Below are 13,657 nucleotides of genomic sequence, written 5' to 3' on the forward strand. Positions count from 1 at the left end.
CGCACCCTATAAAAACAATATCCTCCCCCCACTTTAAAATCACCTGCATGTATCTCAAAACATGCAAATAGGCTTTACTAGGTACTTATAAATCAAAATATGCAAATAGACTCTACTAGGTACATACCCTGACGGGAGGACTCCATGCTTGTACTCTTGGCTGTCCTCCTTGAGGACACTGAAGATCTTTTCCGCCACAGCTTGCTGCAGTACCCCCATGAGTCCTTAGTGAATTGGTGCCATTGCCTCCGTTGCCAGCCTTCCTCGGCCTCTGCTTGATGCCGTCCAGCAGCCGGACCAGCAGGATGTTGCTGGGAAGGTCATCCACCCCACAATCAACTAAGGTTCTGCACTCGGGGCAGCGCAGCTCGTTGCGCGAGCTCACAATGCCCAGCAAGCATCGCTTGCAAAAGGTGTGCTGGCAGGGCAGGACTTTGGCGGCTGCGTCGAGGCGCTCCAGGCAAACTGGGCACTCCAAGAGATCCAACAACGCAGACTCGTCCATCTTCCTCTCGAGGGAGTTTTGCGCAGAAATAAGCATTTGTGAACAATTGCAGCGGTTCTTAGGGGATGAAAGTGATCAGGTTACGTCCATGCCTCATTGGCTTTAGCGCTAAGTATAGGAAAACAAAGGAAAAAGAAGGAGATGATTAGCAATTCTTGCATTTCAAACTTGTGGGCCACTAACATTGAGTTTTATAGTCGAAAACATTTACCAAAAATCAACAGCTTATTTCAGATCTACAAAAACAAGAAATGTGTCCCTCAAGATTAGAGAACAGAGAGGCAACAATTTATAATACGGTAGACAAATACATTCTTGTTCAAAAACAGTTTTCATATATGTTGACAAAAGAAGTGACGGTCCTTCAAGTTGTTCTTCAAATATATAGTTATTGTAGTCTTCAAATTATATCTCGACAGAAATGACAGCCAACGCGTTTCGCCCAGAAATTGGGCTTCCTCAGGGCAAAGAAATAATTGAACATCAGAGAAACTGCAAAGTGTTCTCCCACAGGTGGCGGACTCAAAGACGTAGATGGCGAATTAAAGCTGTCCATCAGTAGTGTAGTCCGCACACTTTCTATTTAGGTATAACATTTCCAGTGTGTACGGAAAACGGAAACGGTCTTGAGGTCGTAATGAGATTTCCAATTGAAGCTTACTCAAAAACTTATATTAGTCGGGTCTCAGTAAATAGTGTACTAGATTCGGGTAGACACTGTGATATGTGTCACTGGATGTCATAAATTATGAGGCAGAGTAACGTGACGCCATCCAGCTCCCATTCCGATGTCTCCGTACGTGTCGGTTTTGCAAAAAGACTACAATAAATATATATTTGAAGAACAACTTGAAGGACCGTCACTTCTTTTGTCAACATATATGAAAACTGTTTTTGAACAAGAATTTATTTGTCTACCGTATTATAAATTGTTGCCTCTCTGGTCTCTAATCTTGTTTGTATAATTAGGGTTCTCTAGCAGTGGACCTAAGAGGTGGGCAACTATAGCAAATGAGGTTTTGCCTTGACTGTTTGTGTATACATTAGGGTGGTGCAACTGTCGATTCCTACTGCTATTTGCTGTTTTTTTTGAACCACAAGAAATGTGTCCCTCATTAACTGTTCTATCTGATTGCCCAAAAGACGCCTGTACATAAAGGACAAACAGTGGATCATGCCTAACCGAGCATGTATTGTTCAGCAATATTCGCCGTTACTAATTTTAAAATGATAATTTCGAAGCTAGAGGAAGGCTGGAATGTTCTTCTTATCGTACAGTAATGTACAACATTCCTATAGAAGTGCAACCACGTAATAAATACATTGCACACTAGAATGATAACGTGAGCTGCCACGCTTTTTTACTCTAGCTGGATCTGTTTATTAGGAGGAGCGAAATGAAAAAGTGTTTTGCTTTCACAAGCGAATGAGCGTCAAGAAACCAGGTCAAAGCCCAGTTATTTCTCCACCGCAGTAATGGATGTTAGTGCTTCTGGGTCAGCATTTTCTTCTGTGAAGTTGTCACTATTCCCTAGAAGAAATTCCAGTGGTAGATATGCAATATACACATTCTGAAATAGAAGACTTCAAACTGTGACATCCTCCTCGAGATCTGGGCACAAAGGCACCCCCCTGCCGTACTAATGGCAATACAATGATATACAAATCTCTGTTACCATACATAACACAAAAACCGGTGGTACTCCTTCATATTCTACATTTCTGGTCTCCATCAACTTGTGCTCCTTTGCGTAGTTGTCTGACCATCCAGCAGAAGACGAGGAGTCCAGTGTGGATGTATGGAGGCCAGATGACGGAGGCACACTCCTGGTCCCAGATGCAGAAGGCAGGAGGTGGTGTGCCTCTTTTGCATGCCCCTGTAGTTTAGGGTGACCAGGGCGAAGATTACATATGCAATGTTCTGAATGTTAAACACCTTCGTCAGTCTAATGTCCAACTTTACCTAGTTATGCTTTGTAAAACCTCACCCCAATGAAGACCGAAGAGTCAAGCTGGACCTCACATGGTAAAGTACCACCCCCTTCTTTGGTGCTACGGATATGCACGTCCACTGCACATCAAGGGCCACCACAGCACTGCCATCATAAACTGTAAGGGGAACCAGAGGTACTTCCAAACATCTGGCACAGTGCATGGACTTTAAAGCAGATTATTTGATGTAGCGCTACAAACCTAATGATATCTTTGGTAAGGAATCAACAACTGACCATACATTAAACATGTGGTCAAAGCAGCAGAATGCATGGTACATAATCAAGTTAGTGTATATTGTCCCTTCTGTTCAGAGGCAGAAAGTGATGTAGCCGGACCTGCCCTCCACTGTGTGATATGATGATCTTTATCACCACGACACCACTGTTTACTATTTGATACAAGTAATATGTCTTAGAGATGAGGGTTGGTATGGTGCAATTTCTTAAGTGTGCTGCTGATGGCCTTCAACTACTACCATTGCAATAAGAGCCTGTTCTATTTTAAAGATGACAATTATGTCGCTTTGCAAGGGTCTGCCATGCGTGATGAAGAAAATGGCATTCTAAATGTATGCACTTGTTGCCATTGAAAGCAAAAATGTTCAGTTATAGAGTTTTTTAGTGCTCCATCGTGGCAAAAAAGCAGCCCTAGCACCACGTATATAGCACTGATCCTGGAATTACAAGATCCCTCTATAGGCGCACCCTATACCTGTGGCAGATTCTGGAGACCTTCCCTACTTGCACTGCAAAGCATATGGCACCTTGGCTTTTAGGTTAAGCAGTGAGCAAATGGCTGATCAAAGAGCATGGTATTTAAGGTCTTTCCATGTTTACTAGTCTTCTATGGTATCACTGCTTGAGGATAGGCCTAAACCGCGTGCCTTATCAGCTACTAGAAGAGCATGTTCTCTGACAAGTGCTGAAGTCTACCCTGGACCTTTTATGGGAGAATTCCCTGAAATATTTACAGATCCATTCACTCTGAGAAAGGATCATATCAGGAGAAGGGCAAAACTGCTATGTACTAGTCTATATTTAAAGGACACATTTACCATAATACGTGACATACATTAAGCAGCTAATGAAACAGGTCCTTGGCAAAATTAAGCCATGTTGAATCTTGTGAGTTAGGAACTGGCCGTGAAAATATTAGGTTTTTGCTAACTTTGAAATCAATTTTACATTCTCTAAGAGGAAGCGTAATGTGCAATGCAATGACCTCAACCGGCCCACATGCATCATCGAGATAAGACACTAAACTTTCTGTTCGACCCAAAGCTTCTGGGCGACCTCCAGCTCTCACTCGTGTCGGAAAGTGGTCAGGAAAAGCCTGAGGGAGGGGTTAACATTCTCCATGCATGATAAAAAGCCTAATCTATACAAAAGGTCAAGCACAGAGGAAGCGTATTTTTGAAAAACCATTTACATGACCCTTCAGAAATAGAAACTGCATAAGGAGTGAATAAAACGTGCAACGGTGGTACTTGTGCTTCGCAGACAGACTGCTCCGATTTAAAGGACAAAATAAAGTACCCTCTAAAAACACGACCAATGTACCTAAACGGGTGGAGCAAAATTAATGCAAATGGAACTGGCTAACACGTAAAATAAAAATAAAATAAAAAATGATACAATATTTTGGACTTCCTTTAGACCCTGCTGCAGGCTTAACGAGCATTGGCAAAGTCAATATGTATCACCTTTGTGAGACCTATTGGCTTTGTAAGTGTTTTCTTGGCCATGCTGTGCATGGCAGCGCAGCCTCTGTCCAACATGGGTGATAGTAAAGATAATTAAAAGAATAATGATGCGATCAAAACTGGCCTGGTCATACGGTTTTTAATGTTTTATTTCATCCATGTTGTGCAGCAGCTGTTGTGCAACATGCCTTATAGTTATTTCTTAAAAAGCACTATGATGCTGCAAGGCTCATTGTCGCAGCATTTTTATTTTAACGTTCAGCCATGTTGCACAGCAGCTGCTGTACAAAATGGCTGAAACCTTTTTCAAAAACCGCTGTGACGTACGTGGCTTGTTTTTTTGAGTTTTTTTGGTGGCTTGAGGAAATGGAGGCAACAGAGAGGGAGGGGGTGCAAAGAGGGGAAAACAAGGAGGAGTCGGAGGGGAGGAAGAATAATAGTACCTGAATCTCGGCACGAGCAGCAGACGGGCACTAATTAAGTTGAGTCTATCTGTGCTTGGTTCATGCTGCACAAAACGTAAAGGAAGTGATGCTATGCCAGCGCTGGCCATTTATAAGGCACCAAAGAAGAATGACAAAGAAGCAAACGAATGGTAAGCAATGGGCGAGCTGCAAACCCCTTGTTGTATACAATAGTCTCACAAGCGAGAGCACACAAGGAAGCAGTCAGTGCATGTGCCATCACAGACAATGCCTAAAAACGGGCCCTAGTGTTTACTGCACCTGGTTTTAGGGCTGTGCATATTGCAAGGCAAGCACACAGCTCTATCGCAAATGGATTTTACAATTTAACTTTGCTGTTGGTGAAACAGAGCGCAAAAACAGTGCAAACATTCTAGAAAATAGAGCTAACATCATTTTAGTACATTGTGGCCTATTTTGTCCTGTTCACTGGTGCAAAACAAAAACAGAGAAAATGTGTTATTGCACCACGCAGTTTATTCAACCGATTCAGTATAAAACGAGCACATAACAGTCCACTACAAATTGGATACATTAGCAGGTACACACTGTTTCTGCATCTGTGGCAGTTTTAAACAGTACCTCATACGCACCGTTGCCTCTTTTACCACCTGCGTGCCTGATACATTTTGAAGATAGTAGTAATATAACAAGAACAAGGCAGTGATTCAAGTCAGAAGCTTTTTTCAATAGCTGGGCTTTACCGAGTGCATGCTTACTCTAAACTGAAATGCCTTTTTGATATTTCAGTGTTCACACAGAATACTGAGTCACAACTGGCCTCTGCTTCTGAAGCACTCTCTGCGCTTTATGAGGCTGACATTGGAATCTGGAGCGGTTGCCCGTGATGTTTTACTAAGGAAAGTAGCCGACGTGCCCTCGCTGACCTGAAAAGGGAAACAGCACCTTAAAGTAACGAGTCCACATGGAGATTTACTCAGACTGCAAAGCAAAATACGTGCAGTTCCATAGATATACAAGGCAGCAACTGCATCTAAGTGTCAAACTTCTCTATTACAGGCTCCATGAGCCACAGCTGCACCTTGAGAGCAGGCAGGCAGCAGTGGATGCAACTGAGAGCCGGCAGGCAGCAGTGGATACAACTGAGAGCCGGCAGGCAGCAGTAGGCGCAACTGAGAGCCGGCAGGCAGCAGTGGGCGCACCGAAGAGCAAGGATGCAGCCATGCGCGCACCGGAGAGCCGGTAGGCAGCACTGGGTGCACAGGAGAGTCGGCTGGCAGCACTGGGCGCACCGGAGAACTGGCAGGCAGCACTGGGGGCACCTGAGCCGGCAGGCAGCACTGGGGGTACCGGAGAGCCGTTCGACAGCACTGGGCGCACCGGAGAGTCGGCAGGCAGCACTGGGCACACCTGAGCCGGCAGGCAGCACTAGGCACACCTGAACCAGCAGGCAGCACTGGGCGCGCCGGAGAGATGGCAGGCAGTTGTGGGCGCACCGGAGAGCCGACGGGCAGCCGTGGGCGCACCGGAGAGCCGGCGGGCAGCCGTGGGCGCACCAGAGAGCCGGCGGGCAGCCGTGGGCGCACCAGAGAGCCGGCGGGCAGCCGTGGGCGCACCAGAGAGCCGGCGGGCAGCCGTGGGCGCACCAGAGAGCCGGCGGGCAGCCGTGGGCGCACCAGAGAGCCGGCGGGCAGCCGTGGGCGCACCGGAGAGCCGGCAGGCAGCCGCGGGCGCACCGGAGAACCGGCAGGCAGCCGTGGGCGCACCGGAGAACCGGCAGGCAGCCGTGGGCGCACCGGAGAGCCGGCAGGCAGCCGTGGGTGCACCAGAGAGCCGGCAGGCAGCCGTGGGCGCACCGGAGAGCCGGCAGGCAGCCGTGGGCGCACTGGAGAGCCGGCAGGCAGCCGTGGGCGCACCGGAGAGCCGGCAGTCAGCCGTGGGCGCACCGGAGAGCCGGCAGGCAGCCGTGGGCGCACCGGAGAGGCGGCAGGCAGCCGTGGGCTCACCGGATAGACGGCAGGCAGCCGTGGGCGCACCGGAGGGCCGACAGGCAGCCGTGGGCGCACCGAAGAGCCGACAGGCAGCCTTGGGCGCACCGGAGAGCCGACAGGCAGCAGTGGGCACACCGGAGAGCCGACAGGGAGCACTGGGCGCACCAGAGAGCCGACAGGGAGCACTGGGCGCACCGGAGAGCCGACAGGGAGCACTGGGCGCACCGGAGAGCCGACAGGGCGCACCGGAGAGCCGACAGGGAGCAGGCGCACCTGAGCCGGCAGGCAGTACTGGGCGCACCTGAGCCGGCAGGCAGCAATGGGCGCATCTGTGAGACAGCAGGTGGCACTGGTCGCACCGGAGAGACAGCAGGAAGCACTGGGCACACCGGAGAGAAGGCAGGCAGCACTGGGTGCACCGGAGAGACGGCAGGGAGCAGTGGGTGCACTGGAGAGCCACCATGCAGCAGTAGGTGCCACGAAAAAACGGCCGACAGAAGTGGGTGCACCAGAAAGACAACAAGCAGCAGCCCCTGAGAGCCAGAAGGCAACAGTAGGCGCACTCAGCTCCCTGTTGCCATGGTCAGTGATGCATCAAGGGTGCCATCAGTCCAAATATAAGTAAAGAAAATGGCCATTCTCCTTGTCAGATAGAGGGCTCTGTGTTTAGCAATAACTTATGATTTAAAAGCACCTGCTGCAGAGTTACTTGTACGTCATGTTTTCAGGCAGCATTAAAAATGTCAAGATAACTCATGTGATAACGTTCCTGCTTGAGAGAGAGAGGTCAGAGTTTTGTCTAATACCAGTTTTGACTCGCCATAAAGTAGTGCAGAGGGTTAATATGCCTGCTGCAAAGAACTCTTACTGTGCAGATCACAGATCTGTATTTTATGTGGATAGATGAGTGGATTACTGCTTTTGCCACAGAGATCTTTTTGTCTCCACAGTACATAAGATACAACCCTAATATAGAACAATGACTGTTACCCACTATAATCAAAGAGCAGCATGCAAACGGACGTGGTTTGTTTCCCCTAGTGCTTCATTATCTGTTCCTAATGTTGCAGAAAAGAGTTTGTTTGGGTAGATATACATCATTATTAGTAAAGTCCGCCTTTACCAGTGCTTAAAACAAATTAAAGGTATGTGAGAGAGAGGTTATGGAGAGATGACGGGCACTTTTGCCAGGTGGTCGTGAGAAAATCCGAAGAGGTCATGGGGGGTGCGCCAAAAATGATTATCGCACTGTGCGCCAACAGCTCTAAAGCCGGCCCTGGGGTGAGTTATCTCTTTCTGAAAAACTGTTGATGAAATGTTTGATTACTTTTTATGTCAATAATGATCTTCTTTAATACAGTAATTTATTTTTTACTAAATAGGTTTTATGCACTGATCGGGAAACAGAATATGCTCCCAGGAAATAAACGATGCCCAAGATTTTATCTTCATCTGGCACGGTCATCATTATCATTGGAATCCCTTGCATTTATTTAACCCTGGTGCCAGCTGCGCCCCGAAAGAATGGTAGCTACACCCCTAAAGAATGGTAGCTACTCCCCTAAAGAATGGCAGCTACTTTGTCTGTTGAATGGTCCGCCTGCCCACCCCCACGGACCACGCATGCAACCTGGGAATCATCCTGGACTTAGAGCTCAAAATGGGCCGCCAGATCATCTCCGTCTCGTCCTCCTGCTTCCACACCCTCTACCTCCTACTTAAAACCTTCAAATGGATCCCCCTCGAACACAGAAAGACTGTCACTCACGCCATAGTCACCAGCAGGCTCGACTACGGCAACGCACTCTATGCCGGAATAAACAAAAACCTCACCCGCAAGCTACAGAACATCCAACACGCCACTGCAAGACTGGTCCTCAACCTGCCAAGCCACTGCCACATCTCCCAGCACCTGCGCACACTCCACTTGCTCCCCATCGAAGCTAGAGTCACCTTCAAGATGCTAACCCACACTCACAAGGCCCTCCACAACACCGGACCAGCATACCTGAACAGCCAACTCAAATTCCACATACCCCAAAGGACCCTACGATCAGCCCAGCTCTCCTACGTCGTGGTCCCCCGCACCAGAAAGACCAGATCGGGAGGTCGCTGCTCCTCCTTCCGTGCGGCCAGTGCCTGGAACGACCTTCCGCTCCACCTCAGACAGATAACATTGCTCCCCATATTCACAAGAAACCTCAATACCTAGCTCTTCGACAGGCCCCCTTCTTGGTGGACTGGAACCTGCAAACCACCCCTCCCCCCACCCCCACCCACCCAGCGCCTTGAGACCCTTATGGGTGAGTAGTCGTGCTTAACAAACACCTTATTTGATTTTGATTTGACACTTGTTAAAGTGGCCAGGCACACATGTGCGAGGGGAAACCCCACTGCGTGCGCACCTGCATGACACAAACCTTATTTCTGCTGGTTGTAATAACTATCATTTTGAAGAACCTGTAACTAACAACTGGGTATTTTAAATGTTTCACCCGCTGAACATAGACTTGGGGAGAAACACAAAGCTAGTCATCAGTTACCACATTGTTCTGATTTAATGAACTACTCAGCTCAAAGACGGTACTTAACAGTAGTAATTAACTTTATTTTAACCACAGCTCACTCTATTTTAAGATTTAATGGCGTCTAATTTTCAGCCTGCTGTAGAGCTGAAGCCTCATGGCTTCTGCGAGAAAGCTCAGTGAACTTTAACTTCAATAACACAACCGAGCATTTAACATGCACAATTTTTTTTTGTATTCTATCTGGTTTTGAAAAATATCAAAAAATTAAGTGCTTTACGGATTTATAATGGTTCTAGGAAGAGGAGGTGGGACCCTCTGATCTGAAGGTAAAGGTACGTGATCTACTTTTCTACCTAAAGAAACGTTCAAAACACACCTATGGAACGGCAGAAAACAGAAAATAAGTGAAGGGGTGCTATCATTTTTTAACTAGTTCAAATCCAAGCAGGATCCTGACACAAACAAACGTTCTTTAAACAGTACATAGATAACCAAGTAATATGCACACTGCCCAGGAGAAATATATGGAACTGTGGGGGTAACCACTTAGGAAAGAAGTTATACGAAAACCTGCGTGAACCTCTTTCCAAAATTCTAACTTCCTCAAAATTATAATGGGGCTGTTCGGGGAAAGACAGCTTAGAGGGTTGAGAGGGCGCTGCCTTCAGTAGTACGGCTGGGAGCGAACAGGTTGTGCTTCAACGTGTCTTGCACTACGCAAAACTAAGATGTGCAGTGACTGAGCCACGGTGTGCTTCAATGAGCCAGGAAGAACTATACTACCTGGTAAAATGTGGAAGAGGTGGAGACACATTATCTGAAACCACAAGCTGTTACCTTCAGCCCACTAACCTTGTCCATAGAAGAGTGTGTGATACAGGTGGCCTTGAGAGCCTGTGGGAGAGAGTGGAAAAGCATAACACCAGGAGTGTGCGGCATAGGTTGGCTTCAGTTAAACATGATCTAACAGAGGGGGTGGTAATATTGACCACAGGAGACTGTGTGGAGTACGCAAGCTCACCGGGGAACGCATGACTCTTGGAAAGTGTGGGAAAGCAAACAGCAGGAGCGTGCACCATTCACTTAGTGTTTCTGTATGGGCCTGCTTCTTGAGAAATGGTTTGAGAATGGTGTTCCCAATAATTAGAGCTTTTTGTTATTATTTTAGCCTTCAAGGACCCATATGTGCATGATTTACAAAGTGACAACCGGCACAACTTAGCTGACCACCCCAGAATCCATGCTTTGCCATGAAAAACACAGCAGAAGTTAATTGCAAAAGGAGCATGAAAGGAGCCCTGGTTAAAGGAAAATAAACACTTTCTGGGTAAAGCATCACCCACTCCTCACAGCTTGCAGGAATTATACTCCCCAACAGCAAAAACTGACGTTCATTCTTCTAACCTACACATGCCTTTATCCTCCTCATCAAATCCAAGCACTCAACAATACAATGCCACCTTCTAGCTCCTGCCAGAGATGCAACCACCCAGTTCTATATCCCAAAGAAGCATTCTCTACAAGGGTATTTGTAATCATGATATCCTACACCCCATGCAAGGCACATGCGTACCTTCATTACACCACAAAAGCACACTTGGTATCATAAACCACCTTCCGGTGATTTTCTTTTGTGCATGAAGTAGCCAACTGTGTTCTGCTCTTTTGCTGAGGCGATTTCAAATTAGCTGAAATGCTTCTAACTCATGCATGACCACAGAGGAGAGTGATATGCGCACAACAATGGAAAGCATAAGCACCATCGACCACGAAAGGTGAAGGAAAGATTGGTCAAGCAAACCAAGGGAAAGCAACAAGCAGCCAGGAGCAAAAGAACATGGTAGCCCATGACCATAAGAGATCATGGGGTAGCCAAAACCATAAATAGTGAGGATGACCGGCACAGGAGGCCATGGGGTAGGCACGTTGAAGTGAGAGTGTGGGTTGGCACCGCCAAGGGAGATGACAGTCAGGGATAGCATGGCGTGGACTCCTACAAGGGAACGTGCTGGGTGGGCACCAGCAAAGGAGAATGTGCAGGTGGCAGAACCAACCCTCGCAAGCAGGCGCAGAGGCCCAGGAGCACAGGCATAACCCAAGAAACCATGCAGATAATCACAGTGCGAGTGTGCGATAACTATGTAGGTGCTATAATAACAGTAAAACCTCTTTGTGATTACAGAACATATTAGCATTTTAAAAGCCAACACTGGGGCATTCGATTAGAAGAGACATTTTGCTAAGCCTGTATATAAAACGCTCAGTATCCACAAAGCAGATCATTACATCATTAACATACAGAGATCCCAAAAATTTGGAAACCAGCTTATCCAGATTGAAGTGCCCCATGGATGTAAAACACTGCCACGAAAGGAAGCAGTGAAAGAGAAGTTCCATCTCACACCTCAACACAGTCTGAATAGAAGAAGGACTTCACTGAATGAGCTGTCGAGAATCAGAGATCCCATTCACCTCGCGCTGTAAACACACTGCAGCCAATCACGGCTAATGATGTGGTGTGCAGACACTCGCGGCGGCTTTATGAATGTAAGTACACAGACAAAGCAAACGGCGAATGCTGGAGGAGGGGGGGGGGACAAGAAACAGCGGTGAAAAGCACCAGAGCGGGATCTCTGCCAGGATATCGGGGTTCTGATAGCTAGGATTATGGAGGGAAGGGGTCCGCGCAGAGATGGTTCACCCCCAACACGACCGACTGTCTGGTGGTGAATTTCTGCTTTGTACACCGTGAGCCATGTCAATAGGATGCGCCATGAAGGTAAGGTGTTCGCAGTCCACCACCATCTGCAAAATGTAGCTGGACCGCCGTTTAGCGCTTAGATGTCCTTTGAGAGTTGTATGACATAATGCATTGATCATCGAGTAACAAAGAAACTATATATATATATATATATATATATATATATATATATATATATATATATATACACAAATATGTTCGTGTGTCCGTGCACGTTTACAAGCCTCCAGCTTCCAGAACCGCTGCCTTGGAAAGTTGAAGAACTTCACTGCCGTGGGCAAGGTTTACGGTGTGCACACTCCGCTCCTGGGCGAGGGAGGAGCGGCCACAGGGAGGTGGCATGCAGACGGTGAGAGCCTGGTTTTAACACGCGAGCAATAAACCTCTCATCATTTGCTATCGTTATGTTATATACCACTCATAAGACATATGGATAATATGCTTACTTTCAATAAACTGGTTACTATTGGTACAATACACAAGTTGGCAACAGGGAATGGTTTCTTTGACAATGAGAAATTGCATTTTGATTGCTCTGCACAGGAAACACACTCCAGATCAGAATCCCTCCTCCCCCGCCCCCTCCAAATTCTCTCCCTCAAGAGGGTATATTTTTAATGGGTGCGCAGACACATTTAGGGTCCCTACCCACACCCGTGTGGTGTTACGCCAGAAGCTGCTGTTAGGCACATCACGTGTAAGAGACACCGCACCCCTGTGCCTTTCGTGCTCGTGAACAGAACACATTCACAAAGCAGACAGCCCTGCAATCCATGCCACACACTGGACACTGATGGCATGGGAGGCGAGGACGTGCATTAATAAATGTGTTTCCATAGTAACCCCCAGAAGAGGGCTCCATTCTTCCCGTGCAAGAGTCCCCGAGGAGGCAGGAGGGGGAGAGGTGCTGATCTACACTATCCACCGGGGGTCCTTAATCCTCCCCAGCAGGAACTGCCCGCGCCCCCTTTCAGAAGTGGACCCTGCCCCGTCCCACTCCGGGGCCATGCAGAGAGGCTCACCCTATTACACAACTCAGTGTGCCCAGGGCCTCCGAGGCAGGAAGCAGGCGCAGCACTTACCGGCATCTGCGGCTCCCCGTGTCCTGCTGCAGCAAGAGCCGGAGGCACGTCCAGCCCGGCTCTGAAGGGATCGCTGCTCCGCTGGGGGCACTCTCTCTCCGGCCTGCGGGCTGTGTGTGGCTTCCACAACAACCGCAGCACGGGGTATCTCCAGCACTGCCGGTGCTGCGGGCACCGGGATCCCCACTCTCAGCCTCAGCTCTCTTCCCAGCGCAGGGAGAGCCCGGCCGGGCAGCCGTGACGTCAGGGGGCGGGCCCTGGCAGCCTGGGCCGGGGGAGGGGCCGCGCCCGCTGCTGCTGCTGTGCCTTTCTGAAGATGCAACACAAACAGGCCGGTCCGCAGTCCGTGCGCGTAGCCGGTGCGCCGCACGTACACACTGCACAACTGTGCGGTGCGTGGAGCTGGGGTATGGACAGCTGTACACCTTCGTTCCACATCACATCAGCCGCGCATTTTCTTTCTTAACTTGTAAGTAGTTATGCAGCCTGTCCCCACATACAAATGTAATCTTTTTGCACATCATTTTAGTATAAAACTCCATATACAAACCACTCTGGAGACGAAAACGAACCATGACCAGAGCGCTCCAGTGTTTCTAACCGTGAGCCGCCCTTGCCACTACAATACGCCCATTGTTTTATTCTAAGATTATGTCTTGCAGTAGCAG

The 13,657-nt window shown here is 48.2% G+C and overlaps 1 protein-coding gene across 3 annotated transcripts in view; it reads right to left on the reverse strand.

Moving 5' to 3' along the window:
• The window catches only part of SH3RF1 (SH3 domain containing ring finger 1), a 333,338-nt gene extending 320,123 nt beyond the window's left edge, over positions 1-13,215 (reverse strand). For 2 of the 3 annotated variants that reach the window (XM_086962420.1, XM_086962419.1), the window contains exons 1-2: positions 12,990-13,215; positions 128-613 (exon numbers count right to left, since the gene is read on the reverse strand). In XM_086962420.1, coding sequence (XP_086818546.1) covers positions 128-541 — 414 coding nt within the window. In that variant the 5' untranslated portion in view covers positions 542-613; positions 12,990-13,215. The remainder of the gene's footprint in view (positions 1-127; positions 614-12,989) is intronic. The other variant, XM_086962421.1, reaches the window with a different exon arrangement.
• Positions 13,216-13,657: the final 442 nt, after the last annotated feature.

This window comes from Lissotriton vulgaris, chromosome 3_1, assembly GCF_964263255.1.
Source record: "Lissotriton vulgaris chromosome 3_1, aLisVul1.2, whole genome shotgun sequence".
Lineage (NCBI taxonomy): Eukaryota > Metazoa > Chordata > Amphibia > Caudata > Salamandridae > Lissotriton > Lissotriton vulgaris.